The sequence below is a fragment of the Plodia interpunctella genome, chromosome 29 (assembly GCF_027563975.2).
Source record: "Plodia interpunctella isolate USDA-ARS_2022_Savannah chromosome 29, ilPloInte3.2, whole genome shotgun sequence".
Taxonomy (NCBI): Eukaryota; Metazoa; Arthropoda; class Insecta; order Lepidoptera; family Pyralidae; genus Plodia; species Plodia interpunctella.
This window is the reverse complement of record NC_071322.1, coordinates 2,578,232-2,603,089: the sequence shown is the minus strand read 5'-3', so window position 1 is coordinate 2,603,089 and position 24,858 is coordinate 2,578,232. Positions and strand designations below refer to the sequence as shown.

General features: G+C 34.7%; 3 protein-coding genes across 16 annotated transcripts in view; 2 read left to right on the top strand and 1 right to left on the bottom strand.

Moving 5' to 3' along the window:
- Invadolysin (invadolysin) overlaps positions 1–12,920 on the top strand; it is a 64,008-nt gene extending 51,088 nt beyond the window's left edge. For 3 of the 13 annotated variants that reach the window (XM_053766600.2, XM_053766596.2, XM_053766609.1), the window contains 12 exons: positions 583–648; positions 1,163–1,286; positions 2,210–2,311; positions 2,971–3,158; positions 3,486–3,509; positions 4,031–4,057; positions 5,428–5,560; positions 6,457–6,616; positions 7,624–7,718; positions 8,440–8,511; positions 9,191–9,322; positions 10,233–12,920. In XM_053766600.2, coding sequence (XP_053622575.1) covers positions 583–648; positions 1,163–1,286; positions 2,210–2,311; positions 2,971–3,158; positions 3,486–3,509; positions 4,031–4,057; positions 5,428–5,560; positions 6,457–6,616; positions 7,624–7,718; positions 8,440–8,511; positions 9,191–9,322; positions 10,233–10,382 — 1,273 coding nt within the window. In that variant the 3' untranslated portion in view covers positions 10,383–12,920. The remainder of the gene's footprint in view (positions 1–582; positions 649–1,162; positions 1,287–2,209; positions 2,312–2,970; positions 3,159–3,485; positions 3,510–4,030; positions 4,058–5,427; positions 5,561–6,456; positions 6,617–7,623; positions 7,719–8,439; positions 8,512–9,190; positions 9,323–10,232) is intronic. The other 10 variants (XM_053766608.2, XM_053766607.2, XM_053766599.2 and 7 more) reach the window with 9 other exon arrangements.
- Positions 12,921–13,858: 938 nt separating this feature from the next.
- Positions 13,859–18,693, top strand: LOC128682105 (uncharacterized). The gene is made up of 6 exons (XM_053766626.2): positions 13,859–13,981; positions 14,875–15,058; positions 15,860–16,019; positions 16,688–16,838; positions 17,505–17,726; positions 18,400–18,693. The coding sequence occupies exons 1-6, from the start codon at positions 13,957–13,959 to the stop codon at positions 18,441–18,443; spliced, it is 786 nt and encodes a 261-aa protein (XP_053622601.1). The 5' UTR covers positions 13,859–13,956; the 3' UTR covers positions 18,444–18,693.
- Positions 18,694–19,541: 848 nt separating this feature from the next.
- LOC128682100 (protein artemis-like) lies at positions 19,542–23,850 on the bottom strand. 2 transcript variants are annotated; one of them, XM_053766613.1, is made up of 5 exons: positions 23,753–23,850; positions 23,317–23,582; positions 22,545–22,695; positions 21,495–21,803; positions 19,542–20,685 (listed from the first exon to the last, which is right to left on the bottom strand). In XM_053766613.1, the coding sequence occupies exons 1-5, from the start codon at positions 23,794–23,796 to the stop codon at positions 20,310–20,312; spliced, it is 1,146 nt and encodes a 381-aa protein (XP_053622588.1). In that variant the 5' UTR covers positions 23,797–23,850; the 3' UTR covers positions 19,542–20,309. The 2 variants fall into 2 exon arrangements, with proteins under 2 accessions (XP_053622588.1, XP_053622589.1); XM_053766614.1 differs by lacking the exon at positions 23,753–23,850 and having other exon boundaries at positions 23,317–23,746.
- Between the last annotated feature and the right edge of the window lie 1,008 nt (positions 23,851–24,858).

Here is a 24,858-nt window from a genome sequence, read left to right as displayed (position 1 = left end):
CGACGGAATGTTGGATATTGTAATCCGCTGGGCATTTTGAAACAACTGTCATCTTTGAAGCCAGACTGCGACCTGCCCTTTAAAGTCGATCAAGGGGAAGGGCTATAACCTTTATTGACTTTTACAATCTGTGCGGGAGAAGCAGCTGGCATCTGTTAAGTGTCTGTCTGTGTATGTGACACCGTAGCTCATCAACGGGTGAACCGATTTGGATGCGGGTATTTTAACACACATACATACAAAAAAATATATTTGCCCCAAGTAGAATTAGACCTCAGTATTATGTGTGTTCGGGTGGACTCTTGTCACTCAATTTCGAAGCATATATCTTCATCCGATAGAGCTGAAATTTTGTACACACGTAAAAATTTTGTATGGGTGGCAACTTATTATGACCACTATGGTGCACCCAGGAACGCCTCCCGATTAGGGAACACGGTGGACATTATTTTTTTGTCACGCAATGATTGCAATAAGATCTCTCTGACAACTATAAAAGCTTGTGTCAAAAATGTATTTTTTTTTAAATTTATCATTTCGCATCCAGACCGGAATATTATTAATTTTTTTATTAATTTTCAGAGACGACAATGGTGAGCCTTTGACAGAAAGGAGGCCAGACACGGGCAACCCGCCTCTGGATGAAGAGTAATTATTTTTACATTACTTCGTTTTTTATTGACGACCTCGGTGGCGCAGTGATAAAGTGCTCGCCTCTGAACCGAGAGATCCCGGGTTCGATTCCCGGTCGGGTCATGATGGAAAATGATCTTTTTCTGATTGGCCCGGGTCTTTAATGTTTATCTATATATGTATTTGTTATAAAATATAGTATCGTTGAGTTAGTATCCAATAACTTACTTTGGGGCTAATTCACTCTGTGTGATTTGTCCTATTATATTTAAAATTTATTTAACAGTGTATTAAATCGAAAATCGAAAATCTTCATAGACTGTGACTATAACTGTATTGTGTAATGGAAACTATAATAATTTGGGGAATCGTGGGTATCATAATCATAGGACAATTTTATCTCCAAAGAAATCTGAAACACTGTAATATAGCGTTCAAAAAATGTTTATTGAGTAAATGTGGTGATCTCATATGTATAGTCCTATTATAGGACGGGACCACACGCCATCTGACTTAAAATAATTTCCAGACTGCAGATCCACCGATGGTCAGACAGGGTTGTGAAGAATATATATAGAAAAGACTGGATGATCAGGGGAGGTTATACGGAGAGGAAATTCCATATGGTCGTCACTCCAAGAGTGGTTAAAGAGGTGAGTGAATAAAACATATTAATGAATTTATTTGCAAACATAAGGATTACATGATATTAAATAAATATAAATAAAAAAATATGCAGTGCAGTTAAACATGTACCCAGTGAGGATTTAGCAATTTAAAATTAAAATTTTACAAAATTATTGCGCTATAACTGTCAGATTACGTAATACAAATAATGTTAGAAAGAATATATTATATTTACATGCGGTTCATAGAATACAGATTAAGCATCTCAGATCTTGTCAAATATAATCATACTTTATAAATAATCTTTATATTTAACTCCACACTCTACTCTAGTTGGTATATTACGGCAAAACGCCGAAGATTTTGTATATATTTGGATATATTGGATATAAATCTTTACTATATAATTATTTTAAAGTAGCTTTTTGCCCACGGCTCCGCTTGCGTAAATATCCCACGGGAACAGTTATTATTTCGAAATGAAAGGTACCCTATGTCCTTGTCCACACATGAAACTACATGTATGCAAAATTTCAAGAAGACTGGTTGAGCAGATACAGCGTGAAGAGGTAACAAACTTACTTTCTCATTTATAATATTAGTTATTTAAAATATATGCAAATATCCAAAAATTTTCGAAGTGTTTCAAATGATAGTTCCAGCCGATATGGATAAAAGCTAAAACTAGGTTTAGCCGAAGATGAGCAGGCTAAACTTGGTATAACCTTCGTCCGGCTGCAACTAGGTCTAGCCGGAATGATAACGGCTAGCTAGAGAAGTTTAGTAGGCTATATCTAGGTGAAACCGTGGCACAGGTGTGGCCGATTATACCTAGGACACGTGAAGTTGTATAAAGATTCGTTATATGAAACAAAACTGAATTGAAGTAGTCTTGTTTTTTTTTATATTTTATATTTTTGTAAAATAGGTTATGTTTTGTCATTTTTAGGTCCGAGAGCATTTTAATTGCTCTTCGTTGGAGGGGGCTGAACTGGAGGACCAGGGCGGAGACGGCACGGCGCTCACGCATTGGGAGAAGAGGGTGTTCGAGGTATAACATAACATTACTTTTCTCAGCTTTTCTTCGACGGGTCGCCTTTCCTTTTTTTTTTCTTTAGTTGGTTCGCAAACTGATTGTTACAATTCACCAACACGATAATAATACAAAAAAAAAAACTTACAATTAGAACAATCTACTACGAGCGAACTTCATACGTATTTTTTTGTGGAGGATTTCTTTTTGTCTAATTCTACTTGGGGCAAATATATTTTTTTGTATGTATGTGTGTTAAAATACCCGCATCCAAATCGATTCACCCGTTGATGAGCTACGGTGTCACATACACAGACAGACACACTTAGCAGTTAAACTTATAACACCCCTTTTTTGCGTCGAGGGTAAAAGAAAGTAAAAAGCTATCTGATTTGGAGGCTAGTTGGAAAATAATGGTTTACCTATATAGTAAGTTTTTTAGAACCAAGCAAGTTAGTTGTTTTAAAAATGTTTTTTTAGAACGAAGTAATGACTGACACTCACAGATTTTTAATTTATTTTTTAAATAGTTTTTTTTTAGAACGAAGCAATGACGGACACTTACAGCTTTTTAATATTTTGTTGTTTTAAAAATAGTTTTTTTTTTAGAACGAAGCAATGACGGACACTTACAGCTTTTTAATATTTTGTTGTTTTAAAAATAGTTTTTTTTTTAGAACGAAGCAATGACGGGCACGCACACGCAGAACTCCGTGTTCAGCCGCGTGTCGCTGGCGCTGATGGAGGACACGGGCTGGTACCGCGCCGACTACAGCCGCGCCGCGCCGCTGGACTGGGGCAGAGGCCTCGGCTGCAGATTCGCCACGAAGTCCTGCAAGGAATGGTTGAACACGCAAAGGTTGAGGTACTTTTTGTTTGCCAGGGTTATTTCTAATAATGCCAATGCACTACTTACATTTTAATTTGTCACGACTAACATTTTTTTAAGGTTAGGTTTTTTGGTGTCTCATTTTGGGTGATTTTAACAGTCAATTATTTTTAAACACGTTTTTAATGTCAATTGACATTTTAATTTTGTTGGATTTTCATTTTGATTACTAATAATTTTTAGGTTATGTCTAGTATTTCGGCGATTTAATTCATATTATATTAACATTACTAAATGCATGGAAGATTTTACTTTACAATACTAAATACATTACTAACATTAAATATTTTTTTATTTTTCAAGCAGCGAGCCAGAAGATCTGACAGAGTGAGTTATTTGTGTGTTTTCATGTTCACTGTCCTTAATTATTAGACAAAGAAAACTATAAACTTCATTCGTTCATTCATTCCATTCATACAAGAAATAGATTTAAGAGAAGAAATGGGACAGAGTGCTAATATCTTTAGTCCCGTGTGTCTGGTTTTACAACGGTTTTTATGAAATAGGCAGAAAATTTGTTTCTTCTCGTCTTAACTTTTCTTTATTTTTGTCACATGTTTATTATTTAATTTTATCATTTGCTAGTTGACTGGGTAAAAAATAAAATGAATTCTTTAAATTCTTTTAGGTATTTCAATCCAAACACAATAATTAAATGTCACTTTAATTTAATTTTTATTAAGTAATTACGGAATAATAAAGAACGCTTTTGACCCATTGAAGTTCCACGAAATAATTTGTTTTTTATTTTAGTAAAAAGTGTCTGATTTGACTACTTAAAAATTCCCAATTGTAATCATAGATGTATACCAGTTGCATTTGTAATGCTGCTTTATTTGTACCACAAGCTATCTAAACGGAACGGAGCCAGATGAGTATGTTTAAGTTTATTTTATAGTCTAAATCTAATGCCCCCTTTAATATATCTCTAGATACGCCCATATTGTCTCATAGAGTCTGGTTAGAATTGGTGGTGGCCATCCGCATGTGATCGAAAGGTCCCAAGTTGGAATCATATCGCGGCACTAGCCACATGAGTTTGTGACAAATCTGACTTACGTAGCTTTTTAAAAAGCCACCACTTGCTTCTGGCGAAGGAAAACATTTTGAGGAAACCTGCACACTGGTTTATTATTTGATTACATAGTGAATATGTGACTACTTGCCACTAGATGTCTGTAGTTAGGCTTAAAAGTCATTCCACTGTTAGTAATAACACAAATTCAATTCAAAATTCTTTATTAAATTTAGGATGATATATATTTTTTAATTTCATGGCTCCATCATTCGCCAATCACTTATTGACGTCAAAATGACACATTACTATATTAATTAGGTACACTCGATAAGAAGAAGATGGCTACTTAAATCAACAATAAAACAATACAATAATGAATTATTGCACAAATTATTTACATAATATACATAAGTACAAAATGTATTATCACACATAGCGTGACTACATGATTTATGTGCAAAAAAGGGCCTTATTGCCAACGTACTTCGCGTGCAGCATAATAACGCGTGCTGTTGGGGCTAGCACGCTTCTGTAGCGCGTCAGGGCTCGGGTGCATTGCTTCTACGCTATGTATTAATGGCTTTTGTAATTATTTATTAATTTTATCAATGTTTTCAATGTTAAATTTCAATTGAAATTCAAAATTTCAAATGAAATTGGAATTATTATTATTTGCATTAATTTTTTGATTATGATATTTACTAACTATAGATGTGTATAATTTATTCGTTAATAGCATAGCAATATAGCCGCTTTTGGCACAATAAGCAATTTCATCCAGAGAACCTTTTGGTAAATTGCTAGACGAGGAAATATAGTTATCAACTCTGTATTTAAATACATTTAGGATCAAGAATGTTAAGCTTTATATGGTAACCCCATTTAGTATATGGTATCCATTAAACATTTAAACGTATTACAAATTTACAAAAACGTATACAAATGTTGTCAACATTTGTATTTTGACGTATCCGGTTCACTTCCTTCTTCTTTTGAATCTGTCATGGCCGGACGTACTATCCGACATTTTACATTAATTAGTGTTTATTAATGTGTTTATATTAATTCCTTCGGAATTGTGTAGCTTTATTTTAGCAAATAAATGCTTATACAAACTATTCCGTGTTTGCCTCTCGCCACCCACACTACACTCTGCTTCAATTTAACAAATAAAACCCTTTTTTTCGACTTTACATTTGTAATAATGTAAATATTTTTTAATTGCAGACGGAAAAACCCAGCGCCATTTTGCGAACGTATCAAGGGTAATCCGTTGAGGACTGAGTGCTCGTCGAGAAGGGATGCTGTGGTGTTGTGTAATCTAGTGAGACACGATAATGTATTACCGAGAGTTTACCAGGTGAGGTTGTCTAGTGTGTGACCGAGCAGACATCTAGAGTATACAGGGTTACTGGTATCAAACGCAATAAAGACTACTTGGTTACATCAAAACAAGCAACTTTTATTCTACGACTTTTCGTGATTCGTATTTTTTTTTCATATAAAAAAAAAAACAATCTAATTTGCGATTCTATACATCTTATCTGTATATAATAGCCAAGCAACACGAGACAGTACAGTAGCGTTACGTAGCGGAATCGAACATTGAGTTAACGTTTTATAGAAACGACATTAAAACAAAAAAAGTTTATTTTGTATTTATTACGTTTATACAAAAGTCGTAGAACAAAAGATGTTAGTCTCTGTACCTTGTAACCATACCATACCTTGCAAACATACCTTTTAATTTTCATCAAAATCCGTTCAATGGTTCAAAAGTTATCGCGTGTCAGTTATTATGTCTGTTTGGTGACATAGAAATAACTAATTAGTGCAAAATAATGCCTACCATAGGAGAACGGATATTGTAGGCTAATTAGGATGAGCATCATACATTTTTTAATGTTATCAGACGTTTTGTATCAAAATTTTTTTCCTATATTTTTTTGTATCTAGAATATGTATGTAAAAACCGGGATCAAAAATACCTTGTTGTACCGCGTGCTTACAACCGCAATAAAACTAAATATACTCAATAATGTGCTTATTTACTGACTACATTCCTACATTTTACACGGTTAATTATTTTTAACGTAACGTCATCTTAACTGCTATCCTTCTCTAATCTTATCTCCTTCTCTTTCAAATATTGCCAACCTGCATGTACGTGTTGTTGCTTTTTTCGAATGTTATATCTATTTCACAATATGCTTCGAACAGGACGTAACTCTTTTAACACATAATAATTAATCCCAGCACTTCGACATTCTTCCCAACGTGCCGCCAGGAGACGAGGCGCACTACGGAGGTTCCGTATCGTTGGCGGACTACTGTCCCTACCTGCAGGAGTTCACGTGGAAACACAAGAGCGTGTTGGTGCGAGGCAGCCGTTGTTCTTACGAGGAGAACACGCCTAGTACGTATATAAAAAAAAAACCTATATCTATGGTAGTATTAAAAAAAAATTGACACAAAAAATCTACAGTAATATGCAGCTTTTTTTTTTATTTTTATTTATTGGCACACAAAACAGTTTAACAACATAACATGTTAGGCTTTAATAGTACAATGGGCACTATGGCTGGTTGAAATACCAAGAATGAAGTGCGCACAGAATGATTTACATTATTGACAAAGAGAACAATATACTTTAAATAACATTTATGAAGTTATATCAAGACATTGGTTATGGACAAGATGCATGCATTTTTGTATTGAATTTACTGTATAACATGTTTATAATTATAATCGAAAATCAATTAAATAAAATGAACAAAGTGAAATAACATGTATTTAACAAAGTGAAATAACATGTTTATAACAAGAACTTAAATCAGTTGACGAATTTTGTGTTTAAAGTTTACTTTTACTTTTGAGAAATACTTACATAAATCAAAGTTCACTGCCGCATCTGTTTGTCTGTTAAAGCCAAAAACTATTCACTTTCATCCGGTTTTTACAAATAGATAGATAGATTCCTGAGGGAGGGTGTAACATTTATTGTGTCGTACTCGAGCCTAGTCGGAAGTACTATATAATATAAAATTTGAGGTGAAAATGTGTTTGTGAATTATTTTAATATTGTGAATATGTAGTTTATAATTGTTGGCACAATGTTGGCTTTTTCCATAAAGTGTATTTTTTTTGTGACAAGACGAAAACCATATTTTTTTTTTGCCACGATACAGATAAAGTAGAAAAAATAAATTCAGATATGTGTAAAATAATGAAAATATATTACAGATATTTGTGCCCTAGGGCACGTGAAAAATAGAAATATAAATCTAATTAATTTATATTCTGAGATATTAATAGTTTATTTTTCTATTTTATCAAGAGATAGAATAGAAAAAGAAACTATTTCATGAGATTTTAAATGTGTTTCTTATCAACACAAAACAAATTTTGTTTCATAAACAATAGAGACTGACGTCAATTTCGCCCTGGAGAACTACGGGGCGCACTCTAAATGCTTCGACCATAGCGACAAGGTCTGGGAACAGAAGTCGTGTCGGCAGGTAACTCCGCCATTTTATATTTTACACTGCTCCCATGTGGGATCACTTCATTGACCGTCTGTGTGTCTGTCTGGCTATAAGGACTAGCCACGTGCCGCTGAGAAATACTTGAGAATTCAGACAGAATTCCAAGAGAAATTCTAATCGGAAATTTCACGGGAACTAGCTGAAGAATCTCTTAATGATTATATCATTGTAACTTCTATATAATATCTTCTGAAAATATCTTCCATAAATTCTCAAAAATTTCGCTATCCACGACCCACTTCCTCACGGATGCTTAGAGAGATTATGTTGACATACGAAATACAGTCTAAAAGTAACCTTAAAATTTCGAAGATTGGGCTGTGATTTATCAAATGTCTGTCACCCTTGGGAATACTAATGTGGCCTGCCAGCTGCCTACACTATGTGTCCCTTAATTGCCTCGTTCGTACGACGTCCACTGGAGGAATATCTAGGGCCACACAACTAATCACACTAAGTGCTGTTAACCAGCTCAACCTAACCTAAAATGCAATTATGCCACGCCACATTTACCCGTATGCCAAAAATCAATTATGCCTTAGACCTATTATGTCTAAATATTGTATGCCAAAGAAAAATAGGACAAAATAAAATATGCGTACAAAATTAACCCCGATTATGGTATTTAAAAAGTTTATTATTAATATGGGCCGTTGAGTATTTAATAAATAAATAAAATAACATATTTTTATAGATACGGGAGTGGCAACATTGGGGCTCCGGTTGTTACAAGTATAAATGCGAGAGAGGGCGACTGCACGTAGTTGTGAGTATAATTAAACTGATTATTTTATTTCATTTGTTGTCTATCAACTTGACAAATAACAAATATTGACAATGGAGGCAAAAAGCGCCAATTTTCAATATTGTTGCAGATTTACGACCAAAAATACCTTCTACGCAATCGTGGTGCGAGTTTAAAGGAAAAAGAAAGGATATTTTAGGTTATGTTCTGCATTATTTGGTGAATTGTAAACTGATATAAACTTGATTTTGACTGAAGATCTTACCTGTATGAAGTACATATTTTAATAATTCTTCACGTGTGAAGTGTTCCGAGCTTTTTTTCGACCGTTTACTGGCTCGAAAATTTTACAGCGTGAGGCGTATCCCATAGTTTTCGAAGTTTTTTATCTTGTGGAAAACGACTTTTCCCAATATTTCGGGACCAGAATATACTACATTGTTCTATATTTTCACAAACGAATGCTTACATAATGAAAGGGTTAATAAAGTACTCTAAAATATACGTTTTAATCGATATAGCAAAAGGCGGCAAAGCTTTTGTGTACCTAACATACAGTGCTGTACTCTGGCGGGATAAATGTGAGGGAATATTCTCTATTTGTGAGAGAGAATAAATGAATTTTGAATTTGAATCGAATCTCACCAGAAGGTTTTATATATTTTTTGTATTGTATAATAATTGTTTTAATTTATCACAGGTGGGTAATTACACGTACACGTGTTTCCACGCGGGTCAGGTGTTACAAATAAGGATCAAAAAAAGGGGTTGGCTACACAAGGGGGGCGTGGTGTGTCCGCCGTGCAGGGAGCTGTGTGCTGAGGAGTTCGCTGTGAGTGTTCTATGTCTATATGTCTATCCTAAACAAATGTGATTTGTCCCGTGTCCAGTTCGACGGTAAGAGCATCTTCTATATCTGCTTTCTATATCTATACAACAGATTATATTTACATAAAAACAAAATTAGGCGATAGAGTCATAGTAACACAGAAACAATTTGAAAAAAAATTCGAAAAAAATCGAAGATCTGGAATACCTTATGCAGACCCAAGATGGCACAGCTAAACTAAAATATTGAAATGACGCTCTAATAAAAGTTGTTCAGTCTGATGAGCATTTTCTGTTGAGGTATAAAAATCGAAGATCTGGAACACATGAAGTCATAGTCTCATAATGGTCCAGCTAAACTATAGGAAATATATATTTCAGTCGTATGAGTGTCTTCTGTATATGTATCATTACGCTGTCTGTACAGTTAGATTTCTCCAATAATTTTGACTCCTTACCAAAAATTGTTCGCACGCGAACAAAGTCGCGGGCAACAGCTAGTCTATAATAATATTACGAAAAGAAAATATTTGTATTTTTGTTTTTAAACTCAAAAACTATTGGACTGATTTTGTTGAAATTTGATACAGAGATAGAACAAACCTTCAGGCTATATAGGATACTTTTTTATTATGGCTTTTCCCAAGCGTAGCCTGGGCGGGCCGCAAGTCTTCTATACATATAATAAAACTGTAAGTGGGCTATATCTGTACATAAAGCTAAAACATTTGTTTTTTAAATTTTTGACATTTTTTTAAAATATATCTATTTAACCCAGATTATACATATTTTTTACAATTCTCTGACCTTGTCAACTAATCTTATATAGCTAACGGTGGTACTTAGAACTATTTGGATGGTAGCATGAGGTAACATGTGATTATATTACTACATATATTTGTACCATTTTACAGTCGCGAAAAGAGTATTGCAAGGGAGGCGAGGAAGCCATGCCGCCAAATCTTTACGCCAACGACTATTTAAACTGTGGAACAGTAAGAATAACGCCGTCCGCCATTTTGTTTTCGGCCGCCATTTTGTGGCTGCTCAAACGTACTGAGTAATTTATTTGTTGAAGTGAAAAATATGTTGTATTTTATAGATGGTTGTGTGATAATGATGTAAGCCAATGTATGTTTAATTGTATGTTTGGCATTAAATAATTGTGAATGTTGCATTTCCATAAAAGAGATATTTTTTATGATTTTGCTAAAGTATTTGTTAAGACTTTTTATTGTAAATGAAAGATTAAAGAAAACTATAGACGTGGTGTCAGCGTAGCCACATGACATAGAACTATTCATATATTTCTCTTGTATGAGCGAAAAGGAATACTTGATGACGTCTATAATTTTCTCTGTCTACTATGTAAATTTTTGGATGAGAACCACAGAAAAAGTGGTTAATGACGAATATTACGTTAGAAATATTAACCAAACAGTAAACTTTGAGACTAAGTTACTTATGTCATAGATAATATTACTTAGCAGTCACTCAGCAGCACTTATACATCTTATTATACAGGAAGAATTATGCTAACATTTTAATATACTTAGTATACATACTTAAAATTATGTTATTTATTAGATTAACCCAATTTCTGTACTACCTATTTATGTCCCACTGCTAGCCTAACCTATTATTTGTAAAAAAATATAACTTAATATTATTTGGTTAATTACAATATTTGACATTGACAGAACGAGACAAGAAGAAAAAAAAAACTAATAATACAGTATTTTTTAATGAATATTAGGGTAAAATCAAAAAGCATTAAGTCCACCTTTCGTACGTTTACTATTTTTATTTTGTGCAATAAATTTTAAATAAATAAAAACATTAATTATTGTATATGTGTTGTAGTCGCCAAAACGGTTTTATGTATATTCTCTAATCAACTATTTTATCTAAACAATTTTCCCCACGCTTTCCTGTATTACAATATGTCGGAATGATTTTGTTAAAATTAATAGACGTTCGCGCCAAAAAGTTATTGTAAAATCTGTCAAGAAAGTAAATGAGGGCGCTGTCTCCTGTCGTCTAGCAACACTGGGTATTTATCAACCAATCTTGATTTTGCAATGTCAAAAAAATGTAGTTTGTCAAAAATCCATTTTCTTTACTTTCTTGACAGTCATTGACAAAAACGTGGTTCTAATAAGTAAACATGGCAATGAGGGCCACTTTTATAGCGTGGACTGTAGGAAACCATTAGTTTAAACCGATGCCAATGGCCTCACAACTAGGTATGCCGACGACCGTGCGAAGTGGAGACGTGAAAGTAGGAAAGCGGATCTTGGGCTCCGACGCTCAACGGCTAAGGAAGATCGGGAAAACAGGATGAGGATTTTAATCAGATGAAATAACTTGATTTCCGATTAATTTTCGTACTTATTATATATGTGTAATTTAATTTTGAATTGACATTTTTTTGTGATCTTAAATTTAAGTTAGCCTATTTTTTAAAAAAAGACATGGTACTTCAGTTTATCGACCAATTATGTATATAGAATTATTTAGTCATATAGCTTTAAGTCTTACTTATGCCATACTTAACTTATATTTTTTTAGTATTTTATTTTAGCACAGCTTGATTTTTATTCCTTTGTAATTAAATATGATTGAAATGTCGGATTAAATAAACCTAAATATATAATCTAGCTCTTAATTCAAAATTTGGTTCTTAATTTTTATTTAAACAGACCACGGACCAAAAATAGACAATATATAGAACGCGGTATATCAAATTGTGCACAGATACAATGAAAGGTGCATAGAAATCGCATTGACCGTAAGGGCTTCGTTGAGGCTTGTTTTGTTCAACGTTAATCTGTGAATGACTAGATTTCGGTGTGGAGCCGCGTACCCCACTCGTCTGCCTCCCGCCCCGCGTATCGGCACATAACTTGCTAGCGAAATAGCAATACGGTGCATCCTTTTTGTTTTTGCTGTGTGTGTTAGACATTTATTTTTATTGTATAATAAATATTAATAAGCTTTTCAAACAACAAAAACATGACGACAAGGACAAAATTATAGCATAAGTCACAGACTAAGAAAACTAGCTAGATCTTGTACAAGCTGGCACATGGTGCGAAACAAAAGAAATTAAATCTCTGTCCCGTTTCTTTTCATGTATGTAGATATTTATAATACGCGTCTCTCTTTCTTGTATGAGCGAAATTGAAGATGTTACGATGTCTATAATTTTTTCTGTCTAAACAGAAATCCCTTTTAGGAAGCCAATTCCAGTTTTAGTCACAATTTTAATTATTGTAAATATTACGATCTAAACTTGGTTTTATTTTCGGTGCTTATATTGTGATTTTATTTCCATTCCTAGTTTATTTCAATGATAAGAAATATTATTTTTTAAGAGTAGGTATAATTTACAAAAGATTTTTTTTTATTAAGTCACATCAAGATGGCTTCCGAAATTTATTTTATTGTATTTTCCAATAAAAGCATTGTATCATATGTAATCTATAAATCAGATTCTTTTAGTTTGTATGAATATTTCTTTTAAATGTACGATATTAGAGAAAATTCTCAAAACGTACTGATTTGTATGAATAAAGAATATTTTTCACATGAATACTATATATACTGTGTTTATTTACTTCTAATTTCATTTCGACGACGTTTGTTGTCCCCTGTCCGAAGTAGTCCCCATGCCTGTCCACTAACTATTACTCCTGGGATTCCCAGAGCCGGAAAATATACAAATATTTTCCCACTACACAAATACAAACTTGTGATCACATCTGCTGTTCGATGTTGTGCCCGTTTCTGTGTTTGTTGTTGTCCATTGCGCCCGCAATACAAGCTCAGTAAGGTGTTGTCTATTTATTAAAAAAAAAACAGGGTAATTTATATATGCACTAGCTGCGCCCTGGGGGCTTCTCTCCCGTGGGGATTTCGGGATAAAAAGTATCAAGCTTAGTGAGGTGTCGTTCATTTATTAAAAAAATAGGGTAATTTATATATGCACTTGTTGCGCCCCAGGGCTTCGCTCCCGTGGGAGTTTCGGGATAAAAAGTATCCTATGTTATATATTGTGTTATTCCGGCTTATATTCTACACGTGTACCAAATTTCATAACAATCCGTCCAGTAGATTGCGTGAAAGAGTAACAAATATACATCCTCACAAACTTCCGCATTTATAATATTTGTAGGATATTAAAAATTTGGGTTGTCGAGTGCTGGCTCCGCTCCGTATGTCGCTGTGGCTGTAGTGTGTGGCTTCATAAGACACCGGCCCGTGACACAAAGGCCCCAGGTTCAAATCCTACACGTACAACATAATTTTCATGTGTCATAATATAGGTATCTATCATTTGCTTCCGGTGAAGGAAAACATCTTGAGGTAACCTGCACACTAGTTGACTATTGAGGTTACAAGTGTATATGCGATTGTTTGTCACTAGATGGCGGTAGTGGTAAAAGTCATGTCACAGTATGACGCGATTGGAAATTGTCGAGTTTCCCGTGGCGTAATACCTAATTTTCTTATTTTTATCACGCGAATTACAATTTTACTGTTAATTAGAAATAAAATGGTATATAATTAAAACTAATGGGATTATGAAGTACTTCCACGATTTAATATTCATTTAATGAGATTGTACGTTGAAGAATGATTCAGTGTATTATATTGTTGGGTAAGTTTTATCAAAACTATATTATTTTTAGTCGTGTAATAAAATGCGCAGTCGCTTATAACTTGATGCGCATCTACAGGGAAGTAGTATTTATTTAGGGGTATCACAAATATTGACAATTGGCAAAATTACTTCTTTTTACATGTGTATGGTGTCCCGTAATATAAGTTCCTTAGATACCTAGCACAGGTATCAGTTTTTCACAATCATATCAATAAAAAAAATAGTCTTAAGGCACATTCCACCCATACATCTCCACTAATAAAAAGTGATCCACACTCGACACAATAAAAAGTATCGATCGTACAAATGTTTGTTCAAATTTCAATTGTTTGAAATCAGTACGAGGAAGTTTTAAATGCTAATACGCTCTTTATATATTTTGTGTTTCTAGAAACTTAATTTATATAAGTCTCGGATTCTTTAAAAAACAACATTTTTATAATAGGTAACTAGTGTGTAGTTGCTTCAAGTCCAATGAAACACATTTTCCATGTGTTGATAACAAAATGGGGATTGTATGACATTAGGACGAAGTTACGTCACAAATGTTGAGAAGGCGTTTTAATTATATTTGCATGAGAACAAAAAAATACTAAATGTTACTATAAATAAAAAAGTGCCATCATGATTAACGTGTAGTGCCATTATATTCGTTATGTGAATCCATTTAACTACCCTATTCAGTGACGGATTTACATATTACGCCGCCAAATCATAATAATCAAATTCTGCCGCCCTTCTTATCTTCAACCTAACATTTTAAATTTGCCGCCACTTACAATCTGCCGCCCACTCAGCTTATTGGTAAATCCGCCACTGATCCTATTGCTTTAACTTTAAAATAGGAGAAACACATTCACAGTAATAATAGTTGTATTCATGTATCACAGTATTGTCATTGGAAATATGTAATGGCTACGTGCTCCTACAAGTGACGAAGAATGAGAAAAACCAGTCGGATGTGAAGGCGTATGTCCACAAGGTTTTGTCCGCGGACAAGGGGACGCGCGTGCGCCTCGAGCCGGATGCCGACCCAGACGCCGGGATGGCTAATACCGATGATAAAGTGCGAAGGTTTGTTTGAAGTTCGAAGGTGTCTACGTGACGTGCAAAGTGATTTTTGATCCTGTGTGATATTTAGAGATTACTAATTTATAAATAAAACTAGTGCTTGACGTCGCCATGACGGAAGACAATTACTTTAGTAATGGCAAACCATGGAATTAGTAGGTACTTTGTACGAAGTACTTACTAAATCCATGAGACAAACACTCACACCTATGGTTATCAAATCTCGAGGCTAAAACTCCTGAGATCTCAAGAGATTTAGACAATTCTTAGTATTGCGGATGGACTTCGGAAAAAAAATTAGTTTCAGAAATTACTAGCTTCGCCCTGGATATTCGCTCCCGTGGGAATTTCGGGATAAAAAGTACCCTATGTGTTATTCTAGGTTATTTTATTTATTATTATTATTTATTATTTATTTATTATTAACATTTCTTACATCTAACATATTGCATAGTTATATTCTATCCGTTTATCAAATTTAATAACAATCGGTCCAGTCGATTTTGCGTGAAAGAGTAAAAAAATACATACATCCACACAATGTTTCGCATTTATAATATACCAATATTATATTGCTACTAGGATCATTGGAGCTAAAAAGACAAAAGTCTACATACAACTAATTTAAACAAATATTGCACTTACTTAGGTAATTCTAGCGCCAGAAAACGAAGGGTCTCAATGATTTACTACACCGACATTATTTTTAGTCACTATGATGATTGCAGTAAGATCTGTAATCGCTATTCAGACGACAACAAAAGCTTGTGGCTGAAATGATATTTTTGTAAAAATCTACGTTAGATTTGAGGTCAAGCAGCGAGCTGAAGAAGAAGAAGAAAAGAACCTGAACTTGAGGAGGCAGCAGACTGTCATGTGGATGAACCAAGCGTTTGACGCCCTGAAGAAAATGGCCAACGAACCAGAATTCAGAACCAGCGAAACTATGTCCTTTATAGACAAGGTGAGTCATATGTCCATCCATATATACCAATACTTATAAAGAGTAAAATATTTGTATTTTTGTTTGTAATTAATAAACCGAAAAATTACTGGATCGATTTTGTTACAACCAACTGAAAATAGCGACCCAAAGCCGCGAGGGTTTCCGTATGCTAACCTCCAAACTTCAATTCGAAGATGGCACCCCATGATGATAATGTTTAGGTCGCTAGTAGTGCCGGCGAGTGGTTCAGCTCATATTATAAGTAATTCTGATGCCAGCACACTATAAGAACTCCTATCTTTTTCAACTGTAGCCCGACCATTTTTTTTTTTAATTTTTGTCTGTATGTTTGTTCTAGCATCACGCATAAACTACTGGATGGAATTAGATGCGTTTTTCACAGTTGTATACCAGATGGTCTAACTTAAAAATCTGGTATAAGTCTCAACGCGACATGTTGCTTAGAACCTGATATATTGAGAATAATAACATATAAGATTTTACTTTTCTGTTTGTTTAAAAGGGAGTACTTACTTAAATAAATTTTGATAACTACGGATGCCGATGGTGGAGACGAAAAAGTAGGTAAGCGGACCCTGGGCTCTGGCATTCAACGGCTGAGGAAGAAACCGGGAAGACGCTCAGATGAGAGAGAGAGAGAGAATGGAGCAATATATTTGTTTCAGGCCCTTGACTTATTGAAATCGTACGTGAACGGTCCAGAATTCCGGTCCAGCAAGACCATGAAGTACATTGAGAAAATGATAGACATAGTGAAGGACGTCGCCAACGGATCACCGGAATACAGAAGCGCTGGGAAACGTTCGCCCAACATGAGTAAGTTTGAATTTAGTTATTTATTCACTAGCTGCGCCCCGGGGCTTCGCTCCCGTGGGGATTTCGAGATAAAAAGTGCCCTATGTGTTATTCCAGGTTATATTCTACCCGTGTACCAAATTTCATAACAGTCGATCCAGTAGAATTCGCGTGAAAGAGTAACAAAACATACATACACACATCCTGATAAACATTCGCATTTATAATATTAGTACGATTATTATTAATCAATTACTTAATAGGACAATGGCAAACCACTCCATTAATAGTGCCAAGAAAGTTGTTGTGTGTGTTACATTCCACGTAATGACCACGACCCGCAGCTATGAGAAAATATGTAGCGAGGTGATCAAGCTCGACCAACACAAAGGGAAGGTTCCCGGCAGGCTAATGTAACCGCACGGTTCCGACTGTCGTGTATCGGAAATTATATATATGCTTTCAATCGTAAACGCACTGTCTGCGCGATCTAGATTTGTTGGCTTCTGTCTTGGGGCGACAGTAGCGCCATCTGTCCGTAGAGTTGTGGATCATCTATGTGGCTTGTAAAATCCTCTGACCGTGGGGATTGCAACGCGAAATGACAGCTGTCATATTAGTATATTATTTATTTATTCCACGCATACCTACGAAGCCGCGGGCAAATGTATGATAAATAATTTTCAGAGACAGAAATAGTACATTTCAAAGGTGGGCAGCCGTCATTGGTTTTTGAATTGAAACCTAATTTCTTTATCGATCTCGTAAAGAAAGTTCTGTCCGCCCAACTAGTTGAGAAATATATGGACGATATGGGCATACCAAATCCTGACAGACATGCCCAACAAAATGTCCAAATAAATCCAAAGAGGTATTACAAAAAGATGCACAAATATCCATCAAAGTATAGTAAGTATTATAAATTGATCGAATACTTTTTTGTTTCTTCTTTTATTCCGCTAACAACCCGACATCTTATATCAAAATAAAAGGTCTAACACGACACACAAATACGTAGCACGTCGCTACGTCGACACGCTTTATCCCGTATGGTGTACGCATCGTGTAAAAAAACAAGAGAACGTGTGGACGCAATCACGCGCTACGTGTTTTATGTTTCATAGTAGCCCCCAAAATTCTAGTTCTCCTTATTTTGTACAGTCAACAGCACATCAACCTACCCATATTCCTTCCAAACTCGCCGCTATTACCGCACCATAGAGGTTAACAGTCATCAGTGAATGTACAAATATTGTTAGGACCACTAACGTAAATCCAAATATGCAGTTTCTAAAGACCGTTCGTTGCATTCGAAAAACTGCATGTTTTTGGTATTTTCATTATTACAAAGTTTTTTTTAAACCTACAAGTTTAAAGAAGACAAAGTTTGCTATAATTTGAGATCAGACTTTGCTCTGTAGAGTCAATATTTATTGAGATGCAGACCTTTAAAAGTTGTAAAAAACTAACGCTTGTAAACAAGCTACTCTGATATACGCTTTGCGCTTATAACATCAAGAATATATTTGCACTGAAAACATAACTAATTATATAAATATCTAATGTTCAATTATATTTTCAGCGAACCCTGGGCTCCGACGCCTTATAACTGACGAAGAAGTGTGAATGCGGTGATGAGAGATTAAATTCAAATTTAAACATCTTTATTTAGCTTAGGATGCATATCAGTCAATTTACTTAAAATCTACAGCCGACAATGCCAGCTTCCAAAGCGCAGGTGAAGAAGCAGCGCAACAAACTTCACTGCAGCCTTTTCTCCAAAACATCAATTGACAAATTATAACTAATAGGATGAATGTACCTACATTAATTAATAACAATTAAAAAATGATTGTTCAGTAAATTATTGAAAATATTTATTTTGTTTTTACAATATTCAGCAAGACATACCCGAGGATAGGACCGCTCTAAATCTTCCTGTGGATGTTGTACGAGGCGACTAAGGTACATCGAGCTTTGGCAACCATAACAATAACATCCCCATGATGGGTTCACGAGTGAAATTTTAGCACTGGGGTCAATTTTACAATGTTTTGGTCACAATTCTTTCGAAACTGCATCCTTACTTGGATTTACGTCAATGGTCCTAACAATATACTAAAAAAGACAAAACTAGCATTACTTTTTATTTTAGTAAATAATAGTCTAAAATATCCTTCATGACCGGCCTAATATCAGTTCACTAAAGACCCTACGAGCTGCACACTATCGTGGTACCGTCATTGTTCTATTTTTTAGCCAAAAATAATATAAGTACCAACAAAAAGTTACAAAAATATAAATACATACAATTCTTTACAATTAGTTACTAAAGCAGCGAAAACAAATTCTCGTCTTGTTGGTTAGATAAAGGTTACCAAAGTCACAGACATTTAATTTATCTAGAGGCCAAATTAGACGAAGGGAATTCTATATGTAGTAATTACAGCTAGTAATATAGCTTATACTGTGTATGTAGTCACTCACAAATACGGATGTAGGTTGCTTCCGTTATCGGTTTAGTAAACTGTGATCACAGATATCTATTAACGTGACTATAAATAAAATAATTGATAAAACATGTGGTGACGGAGCTAGTTCTATTACCGCGGCAAAAAGATCCATGAAGGTTAACGTGACATGTGGTCGACTGTACTATGAATTACAACAAAAGTAAAAAGAAAAAGGGAATATTTAAATAAAAGAAGCAATGAAACAAGAAAAAAAAGGCATAAAAATTTATTTCCATTATCACAATCCATTCAATAACAATAAATCTTATGAATATGATAAAATGTAAATTTATTCATAAACTAAACATTACAAAATGTATTTCAAGATGAAACTTAATAGTATTTCTTACAAAATAAAAAAAAAACATTAAAAAGAATACAAAAATATAGCGCTTAGCGCCGACCAATCACAGTGCGGCATTGTGAAGTGAAGAAATTAAACAAAACCATTGGTCGGCTGCAATACGCTACGAAAAGTATATACGCTTTGCATTGAGTCCGCCCGGGAAAGAAGTTACGCGACAGTAGCGTCATCTGTTTGACTTTCGTGGCGCACTTTTTCAAATTCAAAATTATTTTTTCAACTTAGGATGAAATATTTTTATTATGAAATGATGAAATATATTAATAATAATGATGAAATATATTAATAATAATGATGAAATATAATAATAATAATGATGTAAATCCGTCCTCCTAATTTTAATATATGTATAAGACCTATATTTGTTAATTGACGTCCTTGGAGAAAAGGCTGCGGTGAAGGTTGTTGCACCGCTTCTTCTTCACCTGCGCTTTGGAAGTCGGCAGTAGACTTTAGTATAGTATTTTTTGACGTCAATAAGTGATGTATATCATCCTAAATTGAATAAAGAATTTTGAATTTTGAAGGTAGCTCTCCGTTTTCAAGTAAAAACATTTAATAAAATTTAAACATTATCAAGTGCATTAAAACAAAAAAGAACTTGAAATCCACGTTTCATTTCATTTTCCTCCTTTTTACAGGCGACAAAACTACATCGACATTTTTTTTCGGCTGTTTACAAAATTTAAACTCATTCGGGAAACCCACAACATTTTTTGGTGAGAAATGGTTTACGAAATACACCAATTCACTCCTACTACAATGTGTCGAAAAACACACGCTTAAATTGTTTTCTGTTTGTTTATCTATCGGTATAAATTCGATATTGTAATCGACCCACTTCATAGCGGACAAACGTATGTGCAAAAACTTATATTTGTTGACGTTCGGAATTTCACATTTGCTATGATTTTTCGAATAAAAAGAGCAATTGTGGATATCTGTTAGATTTTTGTCATTGGTGACGCCGGGAATGTAGGCGAACATTTTGCTGAAAAAAAAAGACAATAATTTTCCAATTATGTGCTGGTTGGATGAAATGGATCCAAAATGAGATATCTCTTAATTCTGGGACCACAGAAGTAAATCTAGATTGACTGATTGATATCACCTAAGTACATAGAGTACCAAAGAGATACATATTATCAAAGTACTCTGTCCTCTGCCGCGTCTGTCTGTCCGCAACAAACTCAAAAATTACTGCACGGATTTTCATGTGGTTCTCACCAATATATAGTGTGATTCTCGAGGAAGGATTAGGTGTATTATTTATTACCGACCGAAGCTGGAACAGGTAGTGATATCCTACTAATATCATAAATGCGAAAGTTTGTGAGGATGTATAAGTGTGAGGATGTAACAAACATACACACACGTGTATGTATGTTTGTTACTTGTTACTTTTATGCAAAATCTACTAAATGGATTGTTATGAAATTTGGTACACGGGTAGCACATATGGAATAACACATAAGGTCCTTTTTATGCCGAAATTCCCACGGAAGCGAAGTCCCGGGACGAAGTATATAATAAAAATCTTAAAGGTGTTAGGATCTTGTCAAATTCCAAACAACTGCTGTTGATATTGTATTTTATTTTTATATTAATTGGGACACATGACAGAGTTCGTAGCCGTATATTTTCTTCTTTTTTAGAACAACACAAGTTTTTTTTTTTATAAGGTTTTATACGAAAAAAAAAAAACTTGTGTTGCCAGCAACAAAAGGCACAAGTTGGGCTTATCGCAAAAGCAATCTCTTTCAGTGAACCTTTGAATAGAAGGAGAAATAAGATTCATACCTGTACAGACGCCATTTTGCATCAGTAACATAAACTTTCCTTCCCAATTTGTCGTATATTTCATTGAAAACACATTCGTATCCATATTTAGCTGGTGTGTCCAAAGCTACTTTATATTCGTCGCCTTTATTCAACCAGCTATTAACTTCTCTTAGCAAATAATTGATGCTATCGGATCTTTTAGGCAGGTCTGTTTTGTCTAATGTTATGAATGTTGTGTCAACATACATGGTATCAATGTGTATTGGTTCCGTACGGTCGTTTGGGTTGTGAAGATCTCTAATTTTCTTCACGTCATGTTGTGTATATCTGTTGTTAGATAAATGTATTATTATATATAGAATTTTTTTAACAAAGTATAGTCGACAGCACATCAAGTTATCCTGCACGAACCTGTGCATGGCGCAGTAATAGCGGCCAGTTAGCAATAAACTTACTTAGGTTGATGTGCTGTTCACTGTACCTAATATACTAAAAGGTGTGTGCGACATGCGCCCGGCCGATAATAGTTAGGGACAGTTTGTTGCACCGCTTCTTCTTCACTTGTTCTTTGGAAGTTGGTGGTAGACTTAGTTTTAACAAAATTTTTACTGTCAATAGGGAATTTGAGATTTTGATTACTTAACCAAATATATTCCCTGGGATGTCGTACTAGGCGATGTCGGCTTGACCTAATAAACAAGAACAGCATTCTATGTTCACATAAATTAAAATATGTATTTTTTAAAATATATCAGGCCAAGTCACACAGATTGGGGCTAGCCCCCAAAGTAAGTTTGAGATTTGTGTTATGGGATACTAACTCAACAATACTATATTTTATAACAAATACATATATAGATAAACATCCAAGCCTGGGCCAATCAGATAAAGATCACTTTCCATCATGACCCGACCGGGGATCGAACCCGGGACCTCTCGGTTCAGTGGTAAGAATTATGCCACAGCGCCACCGAGGTCGTTAAGTTACATGTTGATGAGCATACGGCCAGTCGTAAAATCACAAAGGAATCTTGAAATGTATATTTGCACTGCACAACTCCTACGTACCTAAAATCCCCCGTATATAGAACAGTCTTTCTGTTGTTTTGGAAAAGTATCATGGAGGAGCCCAAGCAGTGTCCTGCGGGTATCAGCGTCACATCCATGTGAGTTTCTTCATAATTCTCAGTTGCGGGTAAGGAAATCACTTGATGTTTCCCTGTGAAAGTGGATGGTGCAGGTGGTTTCTTTATTCACATATAGAACTTGTTACAATAAAGGTATTATTTTGGTTGGATTTAACTTTTTTCCAGAATTAATCTTTTTTCAATGTGTCTCTGTTGTATAAAATCTGAATCAATATAAAGTTATTAATTGATATCAGTGATGTGACTTTTTATAGTGAAATATCTAGAAAATTTCAACGCTGCTTGATATAGACACATCAGCTGCTGAAGCTTCCTGTCTATTACTCAATAAATAAATAAATTATGTCTGGAGTTTGGGGTAAATTTATCTCTTTCACTCATGTGTGTGTTTTCCTTCCATTGACCATTAGAGTTTTTCTTTTACACTCTGATGGCTAGATATTGTCAAGGAGAATATGCGTGCTGTGCATGACTACTAAATATAACTAGACTGTGAAAAGTGGAGAAGGAAAAGTAGAAAATATGCTGAGCACTTTATGCCTTAGGAAGTAACGGGGACAACGCTCGGATCAGAGAGAGAGACACAGTATAAAACTATACCTAAAACTGATTATGGCTGGCTATTGAGTGTTCAGTAATAAAATTTAAACTTCTTAACGCACAAAATTTAAACTTCTTAACGCTTTACTTACCCATTCCCAAAGGCTTTACGAAGGCAGCCAAATCACCGAATTCATATTCAAATATTATGGCGGTAACTTCAGACATGTAAACATAGACGTCGTTTTTGGACAAATATTCTGCGAAGGTAGCATTGCCATTATCACCGTATTTCACTGTATTTAAAAGTCCGACCGTGTGGTCCGAATGTATGTGGCTCAAAAAATATGCACTTTTATCAAGTTTCTCAAAATTATCGACTGATATTCCTGGTATTTCGTCAATAGTGCCATTGAAGCTGGAACCGTAACCCATTTGATCAATGACTTGTTCTCTTTGTATATATTATGTTTGTGTATGTATATTGAAAACGCATTTGCAGAAAAGCGCAAGCAAAATAAAAGAAATATTGCTATAAGCCGCTGCTTTATTGTCACAGAGTACTTTCTATTTTTACTGTGTACCTACCATAAAGTAAGTAAAGTAATGAGTACATTTTTTTTAAATTTCATGGCTCCATCGTTCGCCAAAACGATGATTTTGCCATAGTCAAGGTTGAGATTGACACGGAATATAATATAACATGCCTCTTGCCTTTGACAGTTGACTTGACGTTGACAGATTCGAAATTCCGTGTACAAGCGCCATGGATTTAGTAAGTACCTACTTTACGGAGTACCTACTAATAGGGACTACTAATACTGCACATTTATCCCGCCAGAGTACAGCACTGTATGTTAGGTAAACAAAAGCTTTACCGCCTTTTGCTATGTCGATTAATACGTTTATTTTAGAGTACTTTATTAAGCCTTTCATTATGTAAGTATTCGTTTGTGAAAATATACAACAATGTAGCATATTCAGGTGCCGAAATATAAGGAAAATTGATTTCCCATAAGAAAAAAAAACTTCGAAAACTATGGGATACGCCTCACGTTGTAAAATTTTCGAGCCAGGAAACGGTCGAAAAGAATCTCGGAACACTTCACATGTGAAGATTTATTAAAATATGGACTTCATACAGGTAACATCTTCAGTCAAAATGAAGTTTATAATCAGTTTATGACCACAGTTGACCAAATAATGCAGAACATAACCTAAAATAGTGTTATTATTTTCAGGATAATCCACTAAATCCTTCCTTTTTCCTTTAAACTCCCACCACGATTGCGTAGAAGGTATTTTTGGTCATAAATCTGCAACAATATTGAAAATTTGTGCTTTTTGCCTCCATTGGCAATATTTGTGTACCTTAATTGTACCAGTAGCGCCATCTGCGCTGAGCTTTGCGTAATATGTCCTATTCTCTGACTCATAAATCCATGCTCACACCACTGGCTGGATCAATGGATTTAGACCGTGAATGGACGACTCAAACCAGTCCCAGTCCAAAGGATTGGCCGCAGAGATGGGTATAGTGGGCGATTCCGATCTACACGAAAAAATAGTGTCCTGAGTGAGAATCAGTATAATTATAGACAATATATTTTATTCATTATAAGGAACTGATAGCTAAAATGTCACAACTACCACTTTTTGTTGATTTTTTTTTTTGTTACAACCAATTTATTAGT

What these genes read in the sequence shown, in the direction of transcription:
- LOC128682105 (XM_053766626.2), top strand. Translation starts at nt 13,957, where the DNA reads ATGATTCAGTGTATTATATTGTTGG. An exon ending in CTATGTCCTTTATAGACAAG is followed by an intron (nt 16,020 to 16,687) that starts GTGAGTCATATG and finishes TATTTGTTTCAG; the next exon opens with GCCCTTGACTTATTGAAATC. An exon ending in GAAACGTTCGCCCAACATGA is followed by an intron (nt 16,839 to 17,504) that starts GTAAGTTTGAAT and finishes AATAATTTTCAG; the next exon opens with AGACAGAAATAGTACATTTC.
- LOC128682100 (XM_053766613.1), bottom strand. Translation starts at nt 23,796, where the DNA reads ATGAAATTTAAAAAAAATGTACTCATTACTTTACTTACTTTATG. An exon ending in CGTAAAGCCTTTGGGAATGG is followed by an intron (nt 22,696 to 23,316) that starts GTAAGTAAAGCG and finishes CCACTTTCACAG; the next exon opens with GGAAACATCAAGTGATTTCC. An exon ending in GCAAAATGGCGTCTGTACAG is followed by an intron (nt 20,686 to 21,494) that starts GTATGAATCTTA and finishes TTTTTTTTTCAG; the next exon opens with CAAAATGTTCGCCTACATTC.